Source organism: Protopterus annectens, chromosome 12.part0, assembly GCF_019279795.1.
Source record: "Protopterus annectens isolate FY-2018-M chromosome 12.part0, PAN1.0, whole genome shotgun sequence".
Lineage (NCBI taxonomy): Eukaryota > Metazoa > Chordata > Ceratodontiformes > Protopteridae > Protopterus > Protopterus annectens.
Genome location: NC_056746.1, coordinates 1,255,634,518 through 1,255,662,439, shown reverse-complemented (window position 1 = coordinate 1,255,662,439; position 27,922 = coordinate 1,255,634,518). Strand labels below are relative to the sequence as shown.

Sequence of the window (27,922 nt, the reverse complement as noted above, 5' to 3'; positions counted from 1 at the left end):
GCTTAATTGTTTGAAAGTTAAGCAGTGTGAACTCTTCTATTCGTGCAGTTTTACACCGCCTAACCTGTGGACAGTGTAAGGATAGGCTTGACATAAGTATAGCTTTGTCTGAATAAACACTACACGAGTATAGTATTCTCCTTGCAGTGGCATAGAAATGCATCAATATTAAAGCAGATCTGTAGCTGCATTTTATATTTCACAGTTTACATATAGTTTCAATAAAAAGGAATTGTTCAGTGAAGGCTACAAATGAGCTCAGTGAAATAACTTTCAGGCCAAAGCACTGTTAAGGATGAGAGATGCTAAAGGTATATTGAACGTTTGGCATTGATACGGAACATGTTTTGATAGTACAAGGCTTGGGAACTAAGGTGAAAGGGGCATGCAGAACTTGGAGGACATTTACAGGGTTTTAGTATTATGAGAGACTTTCTAGTAGAAGCCAGATGTCCTTCAAGAATGCAACTGCAGTCATAACATGTGGGTTGTCCTGCCTCAGGCAGCCCTCGGTCGGCCGGATTCCAAAGTCTGGGTCCAACGTCGGCTGATGTCGCATTTCTGTCCGACGTCAGAGCGGCTGGAGTATAAAAGCATCAGCCGACGCCATTTTCTTCAGTCTTTCTTGCCGCGCGGTGCCCGAAGCAGAAGCAGTTCGCAAGTGCCGGTCGGTCAGCTCCTGTATTCTACGATACCAAAGTCATCAAAAAAGCTAAGTACCCCGTTGGGGACCTTTTCTTGCCTCAGCCGGTCAGAAATTACTGAAAAAGTTAACAATTGTCTTTTTTGTGGTAAACAAATACCTCATAAGGATTTCCACTCTTACTGCCTCCCTTGCCTGGGCCCAGACCACGACGTCTCGGCCTGTGTAGCCTGTGCTCGCTTCAACAAGTGCACTCTCAGGCGCCGGGCGGAGTTCGCTGAAGACTTTTTCGGCGATAAATTTGCTTACACCATGCCGTCGGATCTTCCGACATCGCAAACTCCCAAAAAGCGAAAAAACCGGGACCGACATCCTCGACCCGCGTCTACCACCGACTCCACGCCAAAACCTAGCGCGAGTGCTCCGGTTCCCTCTGAGATGGTCTCTCCACCGCTCCGAACCGAAGACACCGCATTACCGACGACTCCGATTCCAGACATTACTCCGCCAGTTATAGATTTTCCTCTGGATACCGAAACCGAGGAAATGCCCGAGACCATAGCTGTAGACAAGGTCACTCCTGCACGTGGAGCTGCCAGGCCTCCTATGGCCATGTCTATTAAGGCCTACACTAGGTCTAAGGCAGCCAGCAAAACAAAGCATATTACTTCTAAATCCTTACCTTAGCCGACTCCGGAGACACAAATTATGTCCATGGCTGCTGATTTAATTTCCATGATTAGAGGTTCACAGGCCCATCCTGAGAGAGCATCCCAGCCGCCTCCTGATGAAAGGCCCTGGGTTGAACCCTCTGACCCTACTCCTTCAGATGAAGATTCTGAGGGCTCTGTCCACTCTGATAGCCAGGAAGAGCTCTTCCAGACCTATGAGGACTCGGATGCAGAAGATTCCATACCTTCGGCCTCCCCTCTTGAGGATATTTCTTTTGGGGAAGTGCTGCACACCATGAGGGAACATTTCAAGTGGCAGGGCCAGGAATATTCTGATTCCAGGAAACGCCTTAGGACTTTCCTTAAGAAGCCTCAGCACAGGCCCTTGGCTATTCCTCCTGTACTTGATGTTCTGGATGATTTGTATTCTGATTCTAGTGCTACCCCTGATTCTCTCCCTCCTGCTCCAGCTAAGCCAGACAGGTATTACAGGGTCCCAGAAACTTATTCCCATTAATTCAGGGCCCATACTGTTGATTTGGAAACTATTTCACAGGGGCCTAAAGGAGTTTCAGCCTCCACCTCAAAAAATCCTTTGCCCTCCCAACAGGGAAGCAAGGTCATTAGAGAGATGGGGTAAAAAGGTTTACACACCCACTACCTTATCTATGAGAGCTTTAAATTGCCTTTTTCATATGTTCCAATATCAGGATTATCTCTTAGAAGATTTACAAAAAACATTAGCTTCTCCTGATCCTTTAGACAGGAAGACTTTGCAGGAAGCTGTACATAACACTCAGCAAGTAAGCAATCACTTCCTGCAGTGTGGATATGATGCACTGGAAGCTTCATGTAGGGCAGCTATGACAGGGGCAGTGATGCGTAGACATGCTTGGTTAAAAGATCAACCTCTACCAGATCATGTAAAAGCAAAACTTCTGGATGCACCTTTGGAAAAGAACAAGCTTTTTGGTGCAAATGCTAAGGATGTGTTAAAGACCATCAAGAAAAAGCAAAATCAGTTCAAACTGTAAAGGATTTCCTCCAGGTTCAACCCCCCAGATTCAGTAGGAATTGGCCTTCAAAAAACTGGTCCTTTCCTAATCCAGAAAAGTTTCAAAGGGGTAAGAACAGGCGTGGCGAGGAAGAGGCCAATACAGAGGCCCTTACAGGGGATGTCAATGGCAGCCAGGAAACCAAAGAGGTGGCGAGGGGTTTCTCCTGCCCAACAACCACAATCTCAATGACTTTCCTCTACTACCGCCTACCAGGGAACAACTAGAAGCTCCCTTGGGCGGGAAATTATCTCTGTTTGCAAAAAACTGGCACAGACTGACAAAGGACAAATGGATTTTGGACATTATAGACCGAGGGTACAGGTTTCATTTTCATACCTTACCAAGAAAACAAGGCATGCCAAATCTACCACAACATCAAAGGGCAGAGGCTATCAAGCAAATCACTCTGCTAACTCGAATGAAAGCAATAGAAAGAGTTCCACAATAAGAACAAGAACAGGGGTTTTACTCAAGACTGTTCCTTGTTCCAAGAAAAGAAACTCAATGGAGACCAGTACTGGACTTGTCCGCATTAAACACCTTTCTCATAGTACCAAAGTTCAAAATGCTGACTCTACAGCAACTCCTTCCCATGCTGGGCAAAGAGTCGTGGCTGATTACTCTGGACCTCAAGGAGGCATACCTGCATGTCCCTATCAGACACAGCTGCAGAAAATACCTCAGATTTCTTGCAGGGCCAGAGCATTATCAATTCTCAGCATTGCCATTTGGCTTATCTACTGCCCAGAGTGTTTACAAAATGCCTGGCTTCAGTAATTGCTCATTGCAGGCTCCAGGGTATACAAATTTACCCGTACCTGGACGACTGCCTCATACAAGCGGACGACAAATTGATGTTGACAAAAAATCTGGAATATGTCATACGATTACTTCAAGCTCTGGGATACACAGTCAACTTCCAAAAGTCAAGACTGCAGCCATCCCAGCAAATAATCTTCTTAGGAGCCAAACTAGACACAACCTCTCAGATGGCTTACCTGACAGAAGACAAGCAAGAGAAGTTAACTCAATACTTCAAAGGTTTACCAAAACTCACCCAGATGACTGCAAGGAGATTCCTACAGGCCCTGGGTTACATGGCATCCTGCATTCTACTGGTTCCATTAACAAAACTACACATGAGAAAGCTTCAATGGTACCTAAAAAGCATTTGGTCTCAGCACAGCAACAACTTGGAGACAATCATACCACTCATTCCATGCTTACAAAAGGAATTCCTATGGTGGGCCTCGGTGAGCCAGGAAAACACAGGTATGTCATTCAAAAAACCACAGATAACACAGACCATGGCTACAGACGCCTCAGACCTCGGATGGGGGGCGCACATGGAAGGCAGGTGTATACAAGGACAATGGTCTCCAAAGGAAACGCATCTGCATATAAACCAAAAGGAAATGCTGGCAGTAATGCATGCTATCGAGGCTTTTCAAAACCAACTCCAGCAAGGTCACTTAATGATACGGACAGACAACACCACTGTGATGTGGTACATAAACAAGCAGGGGGCACCCACTCTTACCCCCTTTGCAGACTGACAATGCAGCTTTGGGAGAAATCACTGAGTCTAAACATCCAGTTACAATCACAGTTTGTTCCAGGAAAAGACAATGTGTTGGCGGACAGCCTAAGCAGGAATTTCACAGATCCACACGAGTGGAGGTTACATCCGAAGGCTTTCAGACAACTCACTTCGACATGGGGCAAGCCAGAAGTGGACCTATTTGCCTCTCACCTCAATCATCTCCTACCAAAATTTTGCACAAGGACATACCATCCAAAGGCTTGGAAAATAGATGCTCTTTCATTCAACTGGAACTCCCTAGCAATCTATGCATTCCCACCTCTGCCACTGATGACCTCAGTATTACTAAAGATCAAAGCAGAGAAGCCTAAGGGAATCATAATAGCTCCGGATTGGCCAAGACAACACTGGTACCCACTACTACGGAGCATATGTCATACCAGAAGGTGGGCCCTCCCTCAGTGGCCTCTACTTTTGACTCAACACAATTTCGAAGCACTGCATCCAAACCTTCAGACTCTGCAGCTAACAGCCTGGGAGATCCCATAAATAACTTCAGCTTATCTCTCTCCAAGGAGGTTCAGCGGATACTAACAGAGGCTCGAAGACCGTCCACCAGAAAGGTCTACTTAGCAAAGTGGAAAAGATTCAGCAATTGGAATACCAGCAAAGGGCATGATGCATCATTACTGAACATCCCACTTATCTTGGAATATTTGGCAGATATGTTACAGAGTGGCCTCTCATATTCTTCAATAAAGATACATGCATCTGCTATTTCAGCTAGATACAACACTGATCCTCCTGTTTTTTCTCACCCCTTACTAAGACAATTCCTCAGGGGAATAAAGAACATTAAGCCACCAAGAAATGCCCCAGTGCCAGCCTGGGACCTCAATTTTGTCTTAGAAAAACTGACTCTACCTCCTTTTGAGCCAGCAGCTTCAGTTGACTTGCAATTTCTCTCATGGAAAACAGCCTTCCTGTTGGCAATTACCTCAGCAAGAAGGGTTTCGGAACTACAGGCCCTAATGGCAATACCACCCTTTATTATTTTCCACAGAGACGGGGTTTCATTAAGGACCAACCCTACCTTTATGCCAAAGGTGGTATCTAGGGTTTCTCTAAATCAAGCCATTCATCTGCCTGCTTTCTTCCCCAATCCTGAGAATAAGGGGGAAAGGCTTTTGCATACCTTGGACATTCATAGACAACTTCGATACTACCTGGACAGAACCAAGGCCAGTAGGAAGTCTGAACAGCTTTTTGTAGCTTACGCCCCTGCAGTCCAAGGAAAAGAAATTTCAAAACAGACTATTTCTAAATGGATTGGACATTACATCAGATTCTGTTATTCCTTTCATGGAAAGACTGTTCCAGCCTATGTCAGACCACATTCCACCAGAGCTACAGCCACCTCTACAGCATTTTTAAGAGGGGTGCCTACAAAGGACATTCTAGAAGCTGCTACATGGAGCTCCGTGCATACATTCTCAAAACACTACAATCTCCCCCTATATTCCAGATCCAGAGCAGGCTTTGCTTCGGCAGTCCTGCAGGGTTTGATTGCCACACCATCTCTTTCCTAGAGCATACCTCCTCCCCCAGCTAAGCTTTGGTATTCTACCCACATGTTATGACTGCTGTTGCATTCTTGAAGGACATAGTACAGTTTTGTACCTACCATAAATGTAGATGTCCGATAGACATGCAACTGCAGTCGGGTTTTCCCTCCCTCCATACCCCTCTATGCTTAGGGTCCACTCCTATCCCCCTCACTCTTAGCTGGGGATATCTGTTATGGTGTATTTGTTTTATTGCTCATGTATTTGTTTGGAATCCTGTTTTTGTCTTCCAATTTGATTACAGCCTTCCTTGGAGGGCACCTGGTATCTGGGGCAAGAAACACTGAAGAAAATGGCGTCGGCTGATGCTTTTATACTCCAGCCGCTCTGACGTCGGAGAGAAATGCGACATCAGCCGACGTCGGACCCAGACTTTGGAATCCGGCCGACCGAGGGCTGCCTGAGGCAGGACAACCCACATGTTATGACTGCAGTTGCATGTCTATCGGACATCTACATTTATGGTAGGTACAAAACTGTACTTTTAGTTTGCAGAATGGCTGTTCAGTTGAGATACTCAGACATGGCACTGCATAACTGTTTACCTGTCCCCAATTCCTGAATTTAGTTTTCTCTGAAATTATGTTGAAACAAGTCTAAATGTCTAAAAGCCAAGTATTCTGTTGGACTAGGCAGTGATGAGAATGCAGCCAGGTGTTTCTCAAGTATGCACTGTCTGAGTCTCTACTTAAACTATTCAACCTCTGCCTATCCGAAGGGTTTGTGAATGACACCAGTTAAACAGCCACTGTGATGTCCCTATAGAAGGTTGGATCCCCCTACAGGCAGCAAATTATAGGCCCATCAGCACTGTATGCAATGACGTGGAACATGTATAGACAACCTACTTTGCTTCACTGAAAAGGTTAGGGGCTGTGGATCATGATCAATCTGTGCATGTTGTTTTTCTCGATGTGGTTATTTCTTTTGACACAAATTTAGATAAACTTAATGTAAACCCCCCCCCCCCCCCACACACACACACACACACACACACACACACACCTTGTTTGCCAGATTACAATTTAGCTGTCTTTACAGATCCCAAGTTGTGAAACTTCTTGGTACCTACTGAATGTAAAATATAAGCCACCAAGCGAATATCTTTGAAGTGTGGTTGGTCATGTTTGCTGATGATTGTCTTCCTGGATTTTGTTAGCAACGTCAGAGAAAAAGCTCTGTTCACCTTTACTCACTTCAGTGTGAGATGAGTGGAGGTGAACTAGGGGATAATCAAAGAGTTTTATGATAAATAAGTGTGATGTACAATTTCATTGTTTTAGCTGCTCCCTCTAGATACGTGAGGATATGAGCGTTTTCTACCACTTTTAATTCCTAACCACTTTTTATGAGGTGGTTTACAGCTGTTAAAAATAGTCTTATCCCATATTATGGCCCCTCTGTATACCCTTCATCTTCAAGCCTCCCTTGAATAAACCTGTTGACAGTCTGAAAGACTTTAAAGAGTCAGATTTATGTTTTTTTACTCAAGTACAAGTACTTAGTCTTGGGTGGGTCTGTGCTGAGTCAGACTTGTGAGTTTGGTGCGAGATGATTTGGCTGTTGTAAAATCTGGCAAAGTTTTATTCCCCCAACAAAAATATGAAGCTTCTAGGTACTGTAGTAAAGAAGGTAAATTTGTTGACTGTGGGGATTGTGCTTCCAGTATGTTAGGTATGTACATGAGTGGTACTGAACAGGGTACTTCATGCTGGAACAGCTGTCATTACATGATGGCAAGTCAATGGGTGTTTTAAATGCTGTATCTGAAATGCTTTTTTAACTTGTATAAGTTGGCCTGTGGTATTGCTTCAGATTTGCAGATTACATTTTCATAGGCTTAGTTTAAAGGGGAATTTTATGTAGAGAAGTTTGTTTCCAAGGTAAGGAATGTTTTATTTTTGTGATTGAAGCAGAAATTTAGCAAATGTGTTGGGAGATGGAAGTGGTAGAAATGAGGCATTGCCAGTTTTGCACATATTTTAGAACCTTTCTGCTTATGTAGGTGGGTAATTTCCTGTTGGAGGACCTTTTAGTCTCTTTAAAGGCTAAACCCTTTTGGGGAGTGCTACTTTGGTAGCATGTGAAGGGAGTTCATTGCCCAGGCTTCCTCCAGATTTGGTATTTTCATAGAAACGTTGCAAGTAGGCTTTCTTGCTGTCTTTTTGGTAATTGTGTATATGGACTGGTCAGCAGACCTTCAGTCATGACCAAAGTCTGAAGGCACAATAAACAGAATTGTACAGATATGCTGTAGATTTCAAACCGTTATTACAGTTGTATAGACAAACTGTCCATTTCAATGAATATGACGTAACTAGCCTTTTAAGCTATATGTCAAGCATGTTTACAGTATAATAGCTAAAATCGGAAATTTCATAATTTAGCAGTTAAAAAGTTTAAGCAAGATTAGAAGTTATAATAAATTAAGGAGTGACTTGTGCACAAGGACCGCCAATTAGTGTTTGTCAAGAAACCATGGACATTTGCAGTCTGTAAACGTGCAGTTTTTTAATATTTATAGTATGCCTTGTCTCACTTCAGTTGAAAGCTGGTTCCAAACTGCTGGGGCCATTGCAGAAAAGGCCTTTTCACCTATGGTGGTTTTGAAAGGAGCCTTAAGGGTTCTGTTTGCTAGTTTTCTGATTTCCCAGAATCCTAGTCTGCATATTAATGTCTGTCGTTGGGATCAGGCTGTTATTGCCTTTGATTCTCTCAAGAAATTGCATGTCAAGTAGTTTAAAAGCAAGTCTATTGCTCCTACGTTCTTAGAATACATTAATTGCACATAGTGTATTTATTAAACTTTCTAGTCAAGTTTTGTGTATAAATTCATCCTTTGAGTATAAATTCATCCTTTGAATATAGACACATTCGTTTTCTGCAGAAATTCCAGCTATGTTCCTGGTGACTCATAATTTATTTGCATTAAATTATCACCCTGCATTTTCTGCATGCAAAGGTTCATCATTTTCAGATTAAAGCAATTTATTTGAGGTAGAGGTTAGTGATTTAAAGAAGCATTGCAAGTTTATCACTTGTAAATGCTTGTCAGGTTGCAGGAAAAAATTATGTTGTCATTTAGAGCATTTTGTTGATATCCTAAGGTTGTTTTAAAAGTTTACTATATGAATAGGATGCACGTGAGAGGGCAGCAGAAACTGACATGGGGTGGTGAGTGGGGGGTTGGATGGGCATTGGAAAGTAGTTGTATTAGGTGTTAACACTGGTTCAAGGGTCTTTGAGAGTGAGATAATGGGGCATGTATGAGGATGAGGGGTGTAGGAGTTCTGGTTTAGGGTGAGAAGAGATGTAATAGAAGGCATGAAGCAAGCAGGAGGTTTGTGCTGGAGCATTCCATGAGGGGGGCTAGGAAGAGACTGGCAGGGAACATGTAGAGAAATGATTGCTGGAATTAGACCAGGGGAAAGTAGATAGGAATGTATAGATTCCGGAAGCTTTGGCATGCCTTTAGAATTGTGATTTTAATTTTCTTCAAATGTAGTGTTCTAAAAAGCCAGTTTTTTTCTAACTAAACACTTGGCCAAAACCCTGAAAGTTAGGATTTGGAGTATGTCTGCACATTTAAAACATTGGAATATCAAGAGTCCTTGTTTTGATAAGAGTGCTTATTGACTCCATTTACAGATAGAAACATACTGGCAAAGTTGAAGTAAGTCATAAATGACAGCTGATTTGGAATTGTTTAAATAGTGATATTGAACCCTGGGTCATTTACCTTAGAGGGCAATGCCTTTGTTTTTTTTTTACTTTGCACATACTCTGTGAATCCTGTACCATGTAATACAGTGCTTTTCCTGTTTATGTTGCAGTAGAAGTTACAAATTGACTGTCCATTTTCTCTTGTACTCAGTATTACATGCTTTTTTGAGGGGAAAATGTCAATCCTTTAGGAATTAATATAAATAAACAAAACTCAAATATTCTGTATTTGTGATAAAGAAGTCCTGTATGATTTCACTCCATTAGTTCATGCATTGTATTTCACGTGTGTGTAACTCCAAGTACATTTGAAGAACTTTGCATTCTACAGTGTCTTAGAGTATGTCTTACTACAGTCTTGTCAATATTACAGAAGATGCTTTAAGATTCATATGCAAGCTTTTTTTCATTTTTTATTTGGTTTTAAAACAAATTGATTATAAAACAACTGTTTACATAGGTCCACAGCTGATCAATACATCGTTATACATATCAACAATTATTAATATTTTTCAAGCAAGTCTTTAAGCCAAGATTTATATGAATGTGTAATATTAGAAGTTCTCATATTTTATAGTATGTAATTCACTACTGCAAACAATTTTTGGTATACTAAAACTCAACACCAGAGGGGGTACTTTACTTTTTCAATTTTTAGTAATTGCTTTTCTGGCTATAGCAATAATAGACCAAAAGAAGTAATTGTGTTTTTGGAATTCTATATGGAATTGGAGCGTTAAATAAAAGTAAATATTTAGAAATATTGTATCTGTCTGACCATAGAGCTTGAATAAAGTTATTTTCTTCCATAAAGGTGAGATGACTTTACATTCATATACCATTTGCATCCATTTGGCTATTTCAGAACCACATCTTCAGCATTTAATTCTGTTTGATTTATACATAATGGCAATTTTGTTAGGAGTGACAAAAAATTGTGTGAAAGTATTTTCAAGTGAAAATTGTCCATTATAATGAAGATGTAGTTTTATCTGTAGATTTCAATATTTTTTTCTTTTATTCTTAAGAGAAGTCTTCATTATTAATTTTTGAGGAGTAGTTCCAACAGGAATTGTCTAAATATGTGAAATCTAAATTGAGAATTTTATAAATTTATGACAATGGATTTATTTTTCATTGCATTATTATTGATTAAGAATCCCAATAATTTAGGGAACAATTTCTTATCTAGGCTAATCTTAAGGTTATCTTATTAATCTCTGTGTTTACAAAGTATCTAAATATTTGTAAAATTAACCATTTCTCAGACTCTTGATTGTATTTGGACCTTAAATTTTCTGTAGTGTATATATCCGTGCCATTTAAGAATTGACGCCAATAAATTAAGTTACTTTGTTTCAATACTAACATTTTGTTGAAGTTCAGTTTCTAAGCAGTCATTTGTACATGCAGGTGGAAAAATAGAAATATCAAGTGTTTAATACAATGGTTAGAATACGTGAACTTTTGGAAGGAGGAAATGATATTTAAATAGGGAATTTGAAAAGAGGGTGTAATTTCATTTATGCAAAAATCTTTTAATAGTCTATAATAGTTTTATCTAGTTAGTTATTTGACTACTTGTGATGTATTTATTATTTGGTAATTCTTGATGTGTTTCCATTTTGAATCCATAAGATGAATTTGTCCACAACACAAACTTTTACAATTGTTGAATTAGCATACAATTGAATATAATAGAATTCTATTCCACCATTATTCCAACCTTTTCTGTGCCAGTCAAAAACTGTTGATTTATTAGGATGCCAAAAAAAAAAAATAAGCAGAATATTTATCTTCATTTTTGTGGTGGGAATAGTACTAAAGATTGTAAGGTAAACAGTATTTTAGGGAGAATTACTATCTTAAAATTAATGCGCTTAGTTTAGGTGAGAAATTATACACTTTACGACCAATTAACAGAGTCATATGCCTTATCTAATTTGAGACCAAGTCGCTAGAGAGTTCTTTCTTATTTTATCTGCATAGTTTTAGTGTATGTATCCTTATATTAAATTCCTGTACTTGTCTATTTAAAATAAATCCAGTTTGATCATTAGTTTAGGTACAAGTAGATTAATTCTGTTAGCTCAAATGGGACATTAGCATCTTGTAGTCCATATTTAAAAGTGACATGGGTCTGTATGATGAGCACTTTGTAGGAGCCTTATCTTGTTTTAAAATAGATGATATAAGGGAATATTTCCATGATGGGGGGGGGGGACTTCATTTGTTTTTATTTCCTTATAGACCTTGTCTAATATTTTAACTGCATCATCCAGTGATATTTTATACAGTTATGGTATAAGGCCATCTAAACCTGGTGCCTTATTTTTTAACTTTATTTTATATTTTATTTCTGTTAAAGTGAAAGGTCTATCAAATGTGTTCACTTGTTGTTTTATTATATATATATTTTCTCTTAAAGTTTCAACTATATTATCATTTATGTTATTTGTATTTATATTTTCATAAAATAGTTTGAAACCCTCAAGAATACCTTTTAATAGCTGTTCTTCTTTCTTTATTATTTATATGTTATTTAGTTCATTTATTTTCTTTGATCTAAGAGCAAATTTATGCAAGCTTAAAGGGTTTACCGAATATGCCTAAATTTAAAATTTCAGGTTTATTGAAACTATGATTTAGAATTTCAACATATTTTGTATTTTAAGTTTTTAAGTTCAGATGAACTGATAATATCATTTGGGTTTAGATTTAACTTTTAATGTGTCTGCTTTGGCTGTAGTGTATTCAGTTCTTTTTCCCAGTCTCTTGTTTTGCTAATATACCAGCTTGTATTTCTTCCATTTAAGCAAGACTTTATTGAATCCCACAGGACAATGTCAGATACTTCACCATTTGTGTTTATTTCTAGGAAATTTTTGATCTCTTTAACTTACCAATCCTTGAATCCTTTTATTTTATTAATGTACGCTGGTAATCTCCTGTGATGTATTAAATTGTCAGTTTTTAAAATATTAAATATTACAGCATTATGGTCCAATAATGGACATGAAACTGAAACTTCTCTGATATGTGATAACAGATTGAGGCAAAACTTTTATCAGTATTTGTGTTCCATATCTATATGAATAATGGGTAAATTGAGTTTGTTTTCATTGGCTTATATATCCTTTAAATTCATTAGATTTACAGTATTTCTTTAGTGTTTGGCTAGAAATAGTCTCTGCTTTCTACCTGCAGTGGAGTCTGGCTGATAAAATGCAATTAAAATCACCAGCCATTATGACTTCCCCTTTCATGTAATAGGCTATACTGTCGAAGTTGTTGTTGTGTCTTTCGGCTTTTCCCGGTTAGGGGTCGCCACAGCGGAACTCCAGTCCGCTAATGATTGGCAGCAGATTTTTACGTACCGAGTTGCCAGCCCTGACGCACAACCTTCAACAAAGGTACGCCCATTCACGCATGTCTCCACACAGAAGACGCTTTAGCTGAGAATCGAACAGGACAACATCTTACTGTGAGGTGACAATGCTACTGCAGCACCACCACCGCAGTTAACTTTCCATAACTCCATCCCTGGGAATCCAGTAAGAGTTCAGCAGTGTATGCAGTTTACTGTTCCACTCAGTTTTGTAACAATGCTTAACATACCATTTTTATCAAAATGAGTAACTTTTACTTTAGCATTACTGGTGGACTGTCCTATAAAATGTGGGTGCCTCTTAGCTCGAAAGCCAGAACCTGCTAAAACCAAATAATTTGTTAATGAAAGTATATTTACATATTTATTAAGTAAATGTGTTTCCTAAAGAAATACTTTTTGAGCTTTGTGTAATTGCAAGTCTTTGAACAGATTCCCCTTCTTTACTGGATTACTCGAGGCATTAATTTTAATATATGTGCATTTATATGTGCATTTAAAATCAGACATTTAATATGAGGGAAAAAACTGGTTTAATGAAATCACATTTACATACAGAACTTCAATATGAAATCTTCAGCTATGGACAAATTTTGAAACAAATATAAAATTACCTAATGTATAACCCTAAAGCATTCTACCATGGAATAAAGTATTCCTAGTTTGCTGAAAGACGAAGAAACTACATCTCAAACTCTCCATTAGACTAACAATGTTTAGCCTTATGCTTCTGATTCATGTTAATGTGTCTTGTATTTTAGTATGCATCATCGTTTTAAAAATCCCGTCAGTGAGTTATGAATAAGAAAAGTTAAACAGATGTTCAGAATCTTTATTATAAGTTGACCAAACTGAATATCTCTGCAATCATTTTTCCCTATACCTCATCTCCCTGGTCATCTATAGGAAGTCAGTTGTTTTCATATTTATTAATTTATAGGTCAGATTTATATTTTTTCTATTTTATTTACTGTGTGCAAAATTGATAACAGGATCATAAATATATAAATTATTACGAGGCTAACTATTCTTGTGGGTCATTCCAAGCTCAGCCAATTATCTCATGCGAGAATCAAACCCTGCACCTTGTACTTATAAGGTAAACACCTTAATTACTATGCCAACCTCCCATTCTTGTAGAAATATTTATGTTCTTTAACTATATACATATTTACTTCTGATCTCTTTATATTCCTGTTTGTGAACCAAGTCTTGCACTATTACTACATTCCTTGGTTTTATATTTTGGCTATAATTATAGGATAAAATATCCATATAATAGAACATTTATATTTACCCTAATATATTTGATGCTTTTTAATCTAGTAGTGCTGTTAGAATCAATCCTATTTTTTCCTTAAAAGTTACATCTAATAGTACCTGTACAAACATCTGAAACATCTTAACTTTAAGATTCAAACTTTTCCATAATAATTTGTTTTGAGGTATTGAGTTTTGTCATTAAAAAGAGGCAATAACAGAGAAACACAATCCTAACTTTTTTTTATCAGAAGTGTCTTTCTATATGCTAGTATATAAACTATCCTTCTGGTATACTGCAAGCGTTCAGAACTATTTAATAACTGACAGTGGTTTAGAATGCAGTTCACTGTCTTGCTTAATATCAAATTTGTATTAATTGACATCGTAGCATATGATTCAAAATTTAGATAGGAAGAAGTAACCTGGACAGTTCTTAGAATTTTCAGAACTCCTGCAGCATCACAAAAGTGCTCATGACTCAAAGTTGTTTCAAGCTGGTTTTCATAATAAGGGCTTGAAAATGAACAGTCCATCAGTTCAGTTACAATTCACATAATGCTCGCAAGTGAATCCAAGCCACCCCCACACCACACAGCAACCCCTAAACCCCTCCAAACAGCAAAAAAAAAAACAACAAAAAAGTTATGTTAACCACTAAAAAGCTATTGTATTTAAAAAAAAAAATAACATTTAATGATTCAGTAAGCACTATTTGTATGAGATGCTTAAGATAAAGCAGACCTTCATTTTTTTGAAGGAAATATAGCATATAAACGTTCATTAAAAGAATGACAGTTGTATGATCCAGGTTTAACTTGTAAGTGTGAATGTTATCATGCCACTAAACTTTATTTATATATTTAGTTATTTTTTACTATGCCAAGATGTCAAAGTGCGCCACCTAACGTAAGCTCATCATAATTAACTTTTAATAAAATGAGTAGTTTAAACTCTTAAAACTCTAAGTAAAAATAAATTACTTGAATTTCATGTATAGCTAAAAGAATCAAATTCTAACTTTTTAAAAGGGGAACTAGTAACTATTTGAAATAGGGAAAGATAAGTAATTTACCTTCTAAAAAGTAATATTCAACACCTGTTCATAAGTATTCAGGCACTTCTTTAATAAGAATTCATAACCATGAAATACATAGAATTTCATTTATCCTTCAGTTTTTTCCTGTTTTGTCTTATTAACCAACCATCTCTAGTTACATTTCTCTTCAAAAAAGTTGATGAGTCCAGTCAATTTCTTATGTTTTTTCTAGGATTTTATTTTCTGTATAAAGTCCATTGTGTCTTCCAAGGTATTAAAAATCTTTACTTCTGGAAGGTGGATGCTTAGTCTTGTTGGAAACAAGATTTGTGCTTTAATATTTTTTCTTTTGCTACACATGCTTTTCTCTCTGACATCAGTAATGTTGAATAGTCCTTATCAAATCTTATAGTATTTTCTTCAATTTTAAGTGGATAATTAGTCCATGCAGCTTTTAAGACTAAATCCTTATCTTGACTTGAGAAAAATCTTGGTGAAGGTGTTTTTAAGATGAGTTGGTAGGTGATATAAGTGCCCTTTTATTGCCAAAGGAAAAAGCTTCAGAGTTTTAGGCAGCCAGGTATTAAGGAATTAAATCGTACTGTCTGCCTCCTTTTTCAGGAATTTCATAAATTCTGATATTCCTTTTAGATCTGTTCTCCAAGTCATCTATTTTTTCATGAAAGAAGTTTTCAGAAGAAATTCAGTGTGATTATTTTCAAGTAATCTTCCATCAAAATCAGATATTGCCTCTTCTGTACTTGAAATTTGTGATTACTGCTGTTTGAGATTCACTCAACACTTCAACTTGTTTTTACATTTCTCTTTGAAATAGTCCATTTTGCTTTCTAATTTAGCTATCTTTACAGATAACTCACATTGATGTTACTTAGTATAGCCTATATATCTTTTTTTTCCACTGTACTGTCCTGTACACTGGTGTTAGTGTCTCATTCTGAAACAGTGAAGTATTTCTTGTTTTCTTGACAGGAAGAAGCAGTTAAGAGTTTCAAAATTGTTGTTTTTGTACCAAATCTTTCAGCACATGTTCAACTATAAATGTATCAAATTTTGAAAGATTCTATTTGGTTTTTCAAAAAAAGTCCTATCAGATGTTAAAATGAAGCAGAGCTAAAAGGCAGTGCTGTTAACTGATCACCATCTTGGCCATGCCGGACAAGCTTTTTTTGTGGACCTTTTAACTTGTTTCACTCTAATTCCTACTGTTTTACAGCTGGTTTTGATAACGGATGACTATGACTGAACAGAGTCTTCTTGATAGACCTGTCCAGCAAGGGTAGCATTTGCATTCACTGTCTGACTGCTGCAGACATTGCAAAAAAGCATGAGAAAGCCTGCTGTAAAAGTGGTACTACACTGAGTAGTAGATGCCTGACAGGGCTTCTATACTGCTCAAAGTGCAAACTCAACAAGGCTCTAACTTGCCAGACATAGCTTGGAGATTGAACTTCTTCATAATCCAGTGTTGTAGATAGGAAATCCCTTCCAGCGTGGTTTCTAAATGTACTCTGGCAGCAATTTACTTTCTTTAGGAAGATCTCTCTGTTAATGTTTGTGACTGAACCTAGTATGAGTTCAGGTTTTTTTAAAGAGTTGATTTTCCAACCAGTTCTGAGAGTTGCCTCCTTGCTGAGATGTAACTTGACAAATCATCGAAAAGGGATAATTATTCACTCGGTCTCTCTCACACGAGGGAGAAAATAAACACAAAATACAATATGTTCATATCCTACAGGAAAAATGCTACACAAGTCTTTTCAACAGGTGCCTGTGAACTTGTGCTGTTTCACAGACCTCACTGATTACTTTTCTTGTAAGAATACCTTCCTACATACTTCTGAACTCCCTCATTTAGGTTAGGGTGAGGAAAGAATTGTGGGTGGAATAAATTAAAAGGCCTGGTTTTGAAAGATTATCTTTCATGTCTGTGTATTTATGCTGTGAGCTTGATACAAAGTTTGCTTTCTTTCCTTGTCGCTGATTGGATTTTTGTATTTCTGTTCCAGGTGCAGTGGTCTAGCTGTAATATCTTTTCCACCCAGGACCATGCAGCTGCTGCCATTGCCAAGGCAGGCATTCCTGGTAAGTGTGCCTGTACAGATAGGATATCATATCTCTTAAAATGTAATACCAATGCCTTTTTCTAGACATTTCTCATAACTCTGGTTATTATCGTGTATATTTTATGGTGGTGAACTGTACAGTAGCTGGGGTACTTAGGCATGACGTCCTTTTAGTTGGGGGTTTTCAGGCTGCTCCCAATACACCCAACTTGAATGGGGTGTGCAAGTACTTTACGAAACTACAAACTTGGTGCAACATTAAGACTTCCCTGTTTAGTTTGCATTTTGACATTTCCTTGCAGGTTTGGCCTGGTTTTCCTCATATTGATCCCTAATTTCTGCACGCCCATAAATTAGACATCGTATAATCTGTCTAGTTTTTTACCCGTGATGCAAAACTTTCTTGTTTGTGTGTACATTGTCCTCAGCCTAGTTTTCGATGTTGGTCTTTTGCCATTTATTTTGGTAGGATAGTTTTGAGAGTCTCTAAAATTATTTTTTTTTTGTTAAAGGTTACTGTGGGGGACTAATTTCCTTGCAAGATAACTCCCCTCTAAGCCTCTTTTTAAATGGGAATCCACAGTGCCCTCTGTGACGGCCATGTCCTGGCCCAGCAATCAAGGAGCCTCAATCCTCACCACTAACACCACGGAGGGCATATCGTATAAGAGGAAAGGATAACAAATTTACATAGCAAAATACAATTTCCCTTAAGAGATCAGTCAGTCTGGGGCTGATTGCTCCCTTGCTTCCCAGGTCCCCAATAAGACTCCCCACTGGCACAGCTATAGGGTCCAGATCTCAGCCTAGCTGGCAAGCTAACCTTCAGTACCCTGTCTGTCCCACCAGTGCTTCGTGTCCTTGCCCAGGTAGCTGACACACCACATGCACTTTGAGAAGTATTTATACAACTTCACAGACACTCCTAGGAAAGGCTGACACAGATTCTCCAGCTGTGCCCCTTTACCCAGACTATACGGTAGTAATTACTGCCACCACCAGCTAATATTATCAGCTACCCAAAGGCCCTTAAAAGGGTGTCCAATTATTACTGTGCAATATTATTATCCAATTGGTAAGTGTGATTAATCAGTCTAAGGCTTATTAGAGTGGCTTTGTACAATAAAATCTATAAATATGCAATGTACTCTAGAGCTTAACTCTACACAAACCAGCCACAGGTAAGAGTTTTTTAAAATATTTAATAATAAATAATTAAAACACAAGACAATACTACTACACCACAGTGCTATCCAAGAGTTCAGAGATCACACAGAAACTTAAAACAATACAGTAGAAAAGTTCTGATATAACAGAAAAACACTTAAGTCTAATCTTTATAGTCCTTGCTATTTCTACAAGAAAACATACTTCTAAAGTAACTTACTTTCGTAGAGCAAGGCAGTGCTGAGGTTGGATATCAAGACGGAATGCTTACAGTCTTTCTCTCTCAACAGTAGTTTTTAAATCACTCAAACATTTCTGCTGGACCCCCCCAGATTACTTCATTTTGACACTTGGGTTTTCCCAGTATACACATTACATCATTTTGACACTTGGTCTGGAGTTCTGAGGCCAACAGGCTACATTATTTATCAATCTTAACACCTGCTCAGGAAACTACAACAATAAAAGACATTTCATATGTGCACTCTAGTAATTACTCCTTAAGTTTAAAACAATAGAAAGAATGTGATAGCCCAGACCAAATGACTGCAAGCTCTACAGATCAAAGAACATATAAAACATAATTTCAGTTTCAAAGAATATTTGAAATGCTTGGCTTAGTTTTCCTTATAGCAGATGGCAATGTTGCTACAATCTTGAAGTTCACATTTTACAGTGTTTTCTTTCATTTAAAGAAACAAGCCTGTATTTTACATTTATATTTACAAATGATAGAATTATGTATCAAATTCTATTTGGCTAGGCAGGCAGTCTTCACCCATCTCCACCAGTCTTCACACCCTCTTGCATCTTGCCAGAAATTCAGTCCAACAGTAAGGAGAAATAAAAAGTTGGAGGCTTTTGAAGTGGAAGTGTTCTAGAAACTGTTTTTCCTTGTTTGTACACCTCTCAGACCATAAGTCTTTTCTTCTGAAAGGCAAAAACTTTCAAGGAAAACAGGATGCATGTTCAATTCATACATGGAAGGAACACTGCAGTAATTATTCCAGAAGTGGACTGTAGTGGTCAAGATAGTAAACTTGCAAAAGAGCAGATGTTTTCGGTCTTTCCTATGCAGTCTTAATTGGTGTGAGACTATCAAAATTCTGATTAACAATGATATTATGAGCTACCAAGGGTACACAAAACCAGTTAAAGTGAGATATGGTGACCATTTGAAATGTTGGGACCTGCTAGAGCGAATCCAAAATACGGAGACCAAATGGCCAAAAGAATAGACTTGCATATATGTTTGAGATGCCATCTCTTGGAATATTCCCTTTTTTTCAGAGGTAAGGTGATCTGTGAGCTGGTGGGAGTGTATGTATATAAAGTTTGGGGGGTGCAGGGGGCTTGCTCCCCTGCAAAACGTTAAGGAGAAATGCATTTTTTTGAGATTTGCCATTCTGTGGGTTTTTGGTCTTTTTTCAGTTTATCAGCACTTTGCATTTCATATGCTGAAATTTCAGTAGGGAGCAATGTGCAATCCTATGATCAGGACAGGATAGTGAGAAGGTGAACTGGACCACATGGGCCCTGTTTCAATCACCTTAGTTACAGAATGAAAAAAACAGGCAAAATATGAAATGCAGTGAGAAAGTAGACACTATGACAAAAGTATAGTTGAGAAGTTAAACACCTTAAATGACTAATAATATAGAGTAGCTGCAGATGAAGATTAGTTAGGCCTTACACTGGCTGTAATGGAGGACCTAAAGTCTGTGCCAATGAGCAGTGAGAGTCTTTAGGACTTTTGGAAGCCAGCTTGCCTGTTAAATTTCATGGCCGTGTTGCAGCTTTCTGCTTGAAGCTACAATAGTGATGGATTGCTTGAAGTTTGACTCCCTTAGTGGAGGCGAAGCCAGTTATGGGGAGGGAGTACCAGAGTATGGGCAGTAGTAAGCCTGCCATGTTAGTAGGCTAAGTGTATAGCTCTTGTCTGATATTGTTTCACTCAAGTAGTGGATATGCTTTTGAGTTAAGTAGTGATATAACCAGAACCACTCCCAAGATGTTTTTTTACCTTTGCTTTTAGAGGTTTATTAGCAGGACCTGCAAGATTCCATCTATCGTAAGCAAACAGTAATGCCTGACTGGATGCATTTTTTGAGGAAATGCCCAACCAGTGGTGCACACCCCTGGAGGGTATTATTGTGCTTAGAGAATGGGCTGGTAATTGTTTTTATTGGATTCTTTTTATTACTGTATATTTATATTTTTGATGCAGTTCCATTGCTTATTGTTTGACTTGCTGCAACATATGTAATTGTTGGAGGAAGTATTTTGCATTCAAAATATTACACACATACATGCACATATTTAAGCCCAGCAGTTAGTGAATGCACTTCAGATGTTTCATTTTGAGCAAATGAAAGAAAAAAAAAAGCATAGAATGCAAAGCACTGCAACTCTTCCCCCCATGTCTTTTTATTGGGTACCTGACAAATCTTCGAACGCTCAAAATTTCGAACGTTACATGGTCGAGACCAAACGTTCTAAATTTTGAGTGTTCGAAGATAGACTTTCAACGGCGCTGTATGGTGCAGATAGGGAAAATTTCACTTTTCTGCACTGAAGTGTGGTCTCTGAGTTGGTATATTTAAGTAGGGGGGGTGGGGGGTGCAGGGGTGCTTGCCAGCCTACGCTGTTAGTGTTTTTTTCTTTTTTTACTTTTTTTTTTTTTTTTATTTGATGTTCGGACATCCAAATGTCGAACATTTGGTCTCGACCATGTAATGTTCGACACTTTGGATGTTCAAACATTTAACATAGACCCTTTTTATCATCCCCGATTTTGCTGAATAGTTCTACGCTGTCCCTTGTAGAATGATCGATTTACTTGTAAATCACCTGAGGATAAAGTCATCCAATAATGACAGACATTAGAGTTCCCTACTTAAATTTAAGTAGATTCATGTTGTTGGGCTGCCTCTTTTAGTTGGAAGACGCTCGTATGTGGTGCCTCCCTCTGTCACTTATGCTTTCACATCCACAGATGCACAGGCAGACACATGCCCTTTGTTTGTTTTTTTTTTTACCTTATTTAATTTTCTAAATGTTACACTTTAAACATGAAAGCCACATTTAATGATTGTAAGTAAGTGGTTCTTTGCTTTTTTTTTTTTTCCCCTGTCCAAGCTTCACTGCAGCTTGATGTGCCGTTGTGAAGTGGAGGACTTTGTTACTGGGCATTACCTGTCCATTAACACCCTGATGGAGAGCTTTTGTTCTCCAATCAGGGTGAAGATGTTCACATTGCCCATTCTGTACTGTGAAGTGGCGCACTTGAATATCATATACTTTAGTATTTTTATTTAGACTGAATTCATGTCACTTGCATTCACACACCTGGCATAATTTGGGCAAGTCCTATAACTTCATGCAAGTTTAATTCTGAATATTTGCTTTGGCTACTTTCATACTGTACGCTTTCACTTCTGCTTTTACGATTATGCGTAAACGCACTTTTTTTTGTTTTGGTTGTCTTGCCTTTGCTGGTTTTAAGAGTTAGACAGCAGTTTTGTAGCACAACATTCTGGTGCTGTATCTTTAAGGTTTGTAGTCGTTAAAGTTTGTTTTTTTTTTTAAATGGGGAAAGTAAATATTTTGTTTCCAAAAATAACTGTTAAGCCAAGTACATTTTGAGATTTAGGTATATGAATGCTTCAACAGATGCTTTATGATTGGATAATTTTGTCTTTGTGAAGCTTAGATGTTAGTACTTTTTACTCCTTAAAGGCAAGCACCCCAATACATTAGGATGTTTTACTATTCTCTCTCTGCTTGCCCAGCCAGCCATCCTCTCACCTACATAGATGCCGGTTTGTTCACCAGTGCAACATATTCTGCAGATTCATTGGGACAAGTCTTCCGGGGGAGGCGGCTGCCATATAGCCAAATGTTGGAGTTGTTTGGCAGCCAGGATAACAGAGGACACAGAACATATTTATTTATTGTGCATGGTCTAACCCCTCCCCTGGTGGTAGTGAGCACTTATATCACCAGAAGGACCACTTATGCACTTTTGTTTGCACATCCTTGCTCCTCCACTAGTATCAGGAGGTACCACCCATGTTTGACTAGTACCAAGAACTACCACCCATGTCTCCCTGCACTGGATCCCCACATCCGGTCACTTCTCTGCCATCTAGCAGAGGCTACATCAGCAGGTCAGGACAGTCTTCCCTCCCTTTGGGTGGAAGTGCCCATTTTCTCTGAGCAGCTAATCTGACTCTGGTCACCTGGGCTGTAGTTGCATTATCACAGTACACCACCAGTGTAGATGATATTGGGGTGATTTTTGTCCACTTTTGTTGTGTGAATGAAGATCTTAATGTAATGTCTGCCTTGTATTGCTTTGCATGTGTTTTAATGTTTGCCAAAATGTTTCCTTTAAGTTTAGCATGACCTGATTTTGAGTAGCACACCGTTTGTGTCCTTTTTGTGTTTTGTGTGCGCGTTTTTTTTTGTGTGCGCATTTTTTTTTGTTTGTGTTTCTCTAAGGGTGCAGATCATCATTGTTAATGGCAAATGTGTTAAGGTAAAGGTATTTTAAGTTTCTATTTGGTAGAATACTTGTAAAATCAGATTAAATGCAAAAGTACTGTTCTTGTATATGATGTACAAGAAACAGTCATGAAGCATGCTGTGTTGCATGTATATATATGTACAGTAATTTGTCTTTAAGCAGCAGAGAATATGTAAGACAGTGGTAGATGGCATATCATTGTATGGTTTAGTGCATGGTTATGATTGTACTCCTGTCACTGGGCTAGGTATCTTTCCTTTTAAGGACTTTGTTATAATATACCGGTGCTCAGATTAAGAAACTTTTAAATTCATTAAACTGATCTGATATGAGAACAGATTTGTCCTTAGTTTGCTGTTTAATGGGGTTGTGCTGTTTTTTATTTTGGACCATAATGTGCACTGATTTTGTATCGATCCTAAAGTTTTGCATCTTATTCAGTTGCACTTCTTTACAGTAAAAATGTCAAGGGTGCAGTACATGGAAAAAAAGTATTATAGTACTGTGGTTTAGTATATCACTGATATTAAAATGAACAGAAACCTAGATAATTGATAAGGTCCCTCTTGAGCTTCTGGAACCTTAATTGCAATCCTTAGAACACCAGAACTGCAGGGGTTCATACATAAAACCTTATGCAGTGCAGTAGGTTGCTGCACCTCTGAGTATTCCTCCCTTTTCTGGGGACAGCACTTTGAGTTCGTATACAGAAGTTGCAGGGATGTTGGGAGCACAGATGAACACTCACACCTGAAAAATGCTGTAGTGGTGTAACAAAAGTCTTTACATTCTTTTTGTCTGTTTAATTTTTAGAAACTGCAATTTTGTGTCTTGCATACCTGATATAGTAGCCTTTCAGTAGTTTTGTAATGGGTTATATTCATTGCAGGACTACTTCAGCATTCCATAGTGCAGTTATTCTAGCCTTTTTCATGTTGCCTGGCAGATAATCTGCCGTAACTCCCCTGCACCTTGTGCGCCTTCATTATTCTTGTGATTTGTTGATGTAGAGGAAAGGCTGGTGATTTGGTTTGTGCAGTGAAAGAGGGCCTTACTGGTGATATTTACCATGTTAAAGTCCAGTGGACTTTAATGATGCACTGAGTTTCCTCCTCTGGTAAGTGTGATATGTCGGTTTCTACCTCCTTTACTATCAAGCTATGCCCCAGTTGACACCTTTATCTTCCAGGCTCCTGGTGCCAGAAGATACTGTGAGGGAGAGGCAGGGTCGGGAACACCAGGTGTCCTCTTATTGGAGGTTAGAGTTTGATACTCTTATTGACCTTCCCCATATTTACTGGCAGGTGATATGCTGTGCCTGGCTACATAGCTCCTTATGTGTCTCTCTGTCTGTGTCTGCCTGCCTGTGTGTGTGTGTGTCTGTGTCTGTGTCTGTGTACCTGCACTGCTGTACTAGTGCATGCAGTGTTTGACAAATCTCTTGCGTTGGTTCCTATGCAGTGCAGCACAGTACTAGCCCCCCCAGGTGGCGCTTGTGTGCCAGGAACTTAAATTGACCTACACAGGATTTGGAAGCTAACCTTTGCCTGTTCATGCCATGTGTCTTAGGCTGTTTTCTCCAGTTCCAATGCTACTAACAGCACCTGGGTCAATTGGATTTTCTCCAAGGCTCCATCTCTGCACCAGGCAGCTGATGTGCACTGCTAGTTTTACTAAATCTCGCTCTAAACATTGAGTTCTTGAAGTTTGACTAACTCATCCATTACCTGCAATGGAGGTTAATTGGTTGAATGAAGCAATCCTTGGCTTATAGTAGAGAGGTGGTATATTAACATGTGCAGTGTTAGCCCAGCAAGTATTCTCAATCCTGATGTTTTATGACCATAATCCCCTCAGAAGGGGTAGTTAATGCTGTAGTTAGGGTCGTAGTGGCTTAAATGTAGGCATGACTAAATTTTCAGTACCTAGTGGTTGAGGAGTGAAATGGATTTCTGTTTTGATCAGTCTTCCATCTGCAATGAGTGTCATTTCTGCATAGAATTTAATTTTCTTTAACCACGTTTTGCAGCAGTACAAGTCGCATTGATTATTTCTCTAACATTCCTATGTGCAGCAGTCTTGGACAACCTGTAAGCACTGTGAGGATGTTAGACATGTACTTGGTGTTAACTGCATCATTGCCTGTACTGACATAAGTTTAGTATGCCATTAAGAAAGGCAAATGTTCTGCTTCTTGGGTCTCTTTCAGAGGAGGCATTTTCTTAAGTAAACAAGCCTAATGCAACTCATAACCTTATCGCTTTGGATTATGAAGTACATTAATTCCACACAAAGCCTTTAACTGGCTTTGAAGTATTGTCCAGTCTGCGTTGTACAATGCTAACATTAGCATGTATATTAATCATGCGCAATTTTGTACATGTTCTGTACAGGTGGTAGTGCAACTATGCAATGTACTGCTGCACAGGGTGTTGTGTATAGATCCTACTAGTTCCAGTTTGTAAACTATTTGAGGTTATTAGTGATCGCCCAAGCTGTCCAGCTCTCTTTTCATAACATTGAGTACCGAGAGAAGCTATGACTTGGCAAAGTGCATGTTCGTGAGTGCTGCTCTTAGCGTACTGCTTAGAAGTAACCTTTGTGGGGTTATTTACAGTGCTGCCTTCATCTGTTGTAGTGAACTAGAAAATGAAGACTGCGTTGGCACTGCAGCACCTTCAGTGGTGGTCATTTGTTATAGCAGAATGTAATGCAGTTAGAAAGCCACTTGTGTGCTTCATTTAATCGTTTTTCTGCTGGTCATTAAAGACCATAAAAAATGTTTGAGCAACTTTGTCACAAGTTCGTTCTGAGTGGGTATTGTGTGGTAAAATCAGTTATATTGACCAAATCTTTGATTATGTTCTGGGCAGACAAGGTTTTTCCATTTGTGATGGAAGTGACCTAGTTTAAGACTTTGACCCTTGATTACATGGGAAAATCTGAATCATTCAGCACCATCTCTTTTCTAGAGAAGAGTTAGCTGTTCACAGTGAAATGGCTGCTACTGAATATTAGGTATACAGTTTGCAAAATAAATGCTAATGTAGTCCAGCACACTACTTGTGTTTGTGGTTGTGCCCTGGCAGACCTGCACCTGTTGACCACTCTTGCTGGGAGTTTTTCTTGCTACACCGAGATCTACTTGTTGAGGTATGCTAGTTGCCATGGGGCTTCTTTGCCTGGAGGGGTACGGATAAGGTTTTGCCTTGAGGATTATTTCATGGACTTTGTGCTGGATTATGATTGTGATGGTAGGAGGCATTCCTCTGGGGAGGTTGATAACAGAAGTGGCTGTGATCATGGTTAGTGCGACTCTGGCCTTGAACTGTGTGAAGGTCCTCTCGTGAAAGGATTCTAAAGTGTAGTAAGTAGTTCAGTTTGATTTATGTGGCTTGGTTTTCACAGGTAACTCATTAGAAATTGACTGCTTGAGGTTTGCATTGTTACCAGATGAATTGATATGTTTTGGCCCACAGCAATAGGCAAATTACATTTTTGAGTTTAATGGCTGTCTTTCTTAGTTTGTGCACAATAATGCCTTTAAAGGAAAGCACCTGAACTTGTGTGAATATCTTTGCTCCCCCATTTGCAAACTGAAGGAGTTCTGTAATCAGCTTACGTTTGTAAGGAAAAACCCTTCAGGGGAGGGAACAGTTGGTACATATTCCTTGTCCTCATGAGGTACAAAAAACGTTGGAGGAGAATAGTGCTTTCTAGAACAAAGGTTTGTTATATATAGAAGTATTGTTGCTATGTTTTCTACAGACTGTTCCTGTTGCATAAAAAAATTCTGTTGCGATAAAGTGGTTTAAATTGTGTACGCCAGTGGGAGATTCCTCCATACGGTGTTGTATACATGTAGACTTTTATGGAGCCCTTTGGCATTAAACAAGTAGCTGGAACCTTTGCAATTGTTTTGATATTGCCCAGATTTCCAGACTGAATCTGAAGTAGTTGAGTCTTGTTACAGTGGATGAAGAATGGGATGAGTCCCTGAGGACATTACCAGACTTCTAATAAGGAGTATGTCGGGGCAGGTTGCGTGTGTGCTAGTTGTCTGAACGAGGTAATATAAGGGATGACAGCTTCTTTACTAGCTATAGGTATCCACTTGTATAACAATGCTGCACAGAGTATGTGGGCAGTACTGTGGCTTACAGAAACTCTGTCCAGGGTTACTGTCAAGAGACTGGTTACCCTTGAAATTGGCTGTCACAAAATGCGGACTATCTGTAAAGCTGTTCTCTTTGGAGAGAGAATTTGTGTGTGTTGGCTGTAAATCAGGACCTCTTATGCTTATGCTTGTACAGTGGGTCTCCTATTAGATATTTTCATAATTGCTGAATGTTATCTTTTTATTTGGGATAAGATTTCTTATAGCTTAGTGAAAGAAGTTGGATAGTGTGTGTTATGGACTTCCGTATATGGGCTGAAATTAGGATGCAAGGCAGTACACTCCTTCAAGAAGAATTACATTTGTTTAAATTGGACTTTCTGTAAAGTGTTTTAAATGCTTTCTTGTGTGCAAATTTACAGGAATAAAAATTTGAAGAAATTAACAGTTAAGTGAAAAGGGAGGAAAACAAGCACCTCTGTGGTTTATTTCTCATTAAACCTGAAAGCCCCGGTTATTGAGTTGCATGGGTCACCTGAAGAGGCTTTTGCCTCAAAACAACCTGGACATCAAAGAAATCTTAAGTGAGTAGAAGCAAGATGCCTACATTAACAAAAATCTTTCTGAAGATGGTGAATTACATGTTTTTGTGGGAACAGATTAACTTTCCTCGTGAATTGAGGAGATGTTACAAGTGGATGTACCTCATAGGTTCATAGGTAGGTACTAGGCTATCTGCCCGAGGGCATTTATAAGCCTAGCCAGAGTGTCAGCTTTCGCCTCCCCATTGATTAATTAACTGAGCCTCTGTCAAGAAGAGCCAATGAAGTGATCCCAGGATCTATCATTCTATAACTATCCCTCCTATATTGCTAACCTTGGAGAATGTATTTAATGCTTCATGTAATTGTCAAGTCTTCAGACCCCAAAAAGGCTGAGACTGTATTACCTCAAAATAATACATTGTAGCTGGATCAGATACAAGATGAGAAACCATATTTACCTCTCCACCAGATGGTAAGACTGTTGAATAGCAACCCCACCCCTGTGGAAAGACTGTAAGGTATTGGACAGAT

The 27,922-nt window shown here is 38.7% G+C and overlaps 1 protein-coding gene across 1 annotated transcript in view; it reads left to right on the top strand.

Moving 5' to 3' along the window:
• Nucleotides 1-27,922, top strand: part of AHCY (adenosylhomocysteinase) — a gene marked incomplete in the record, with an annotated part of 361,029 nt that overhangs the window by 129,846 nt on the left and 203,261 nt on the right. Inside the window, 1 exon segment of the mRNA XM_044090274.1 lies at nucleotides 16,978-17,053. Within this exon segment, the coding sequence (XP_043946209.1) occupies nucleotides 16,978-17,053 (76 nt within the window).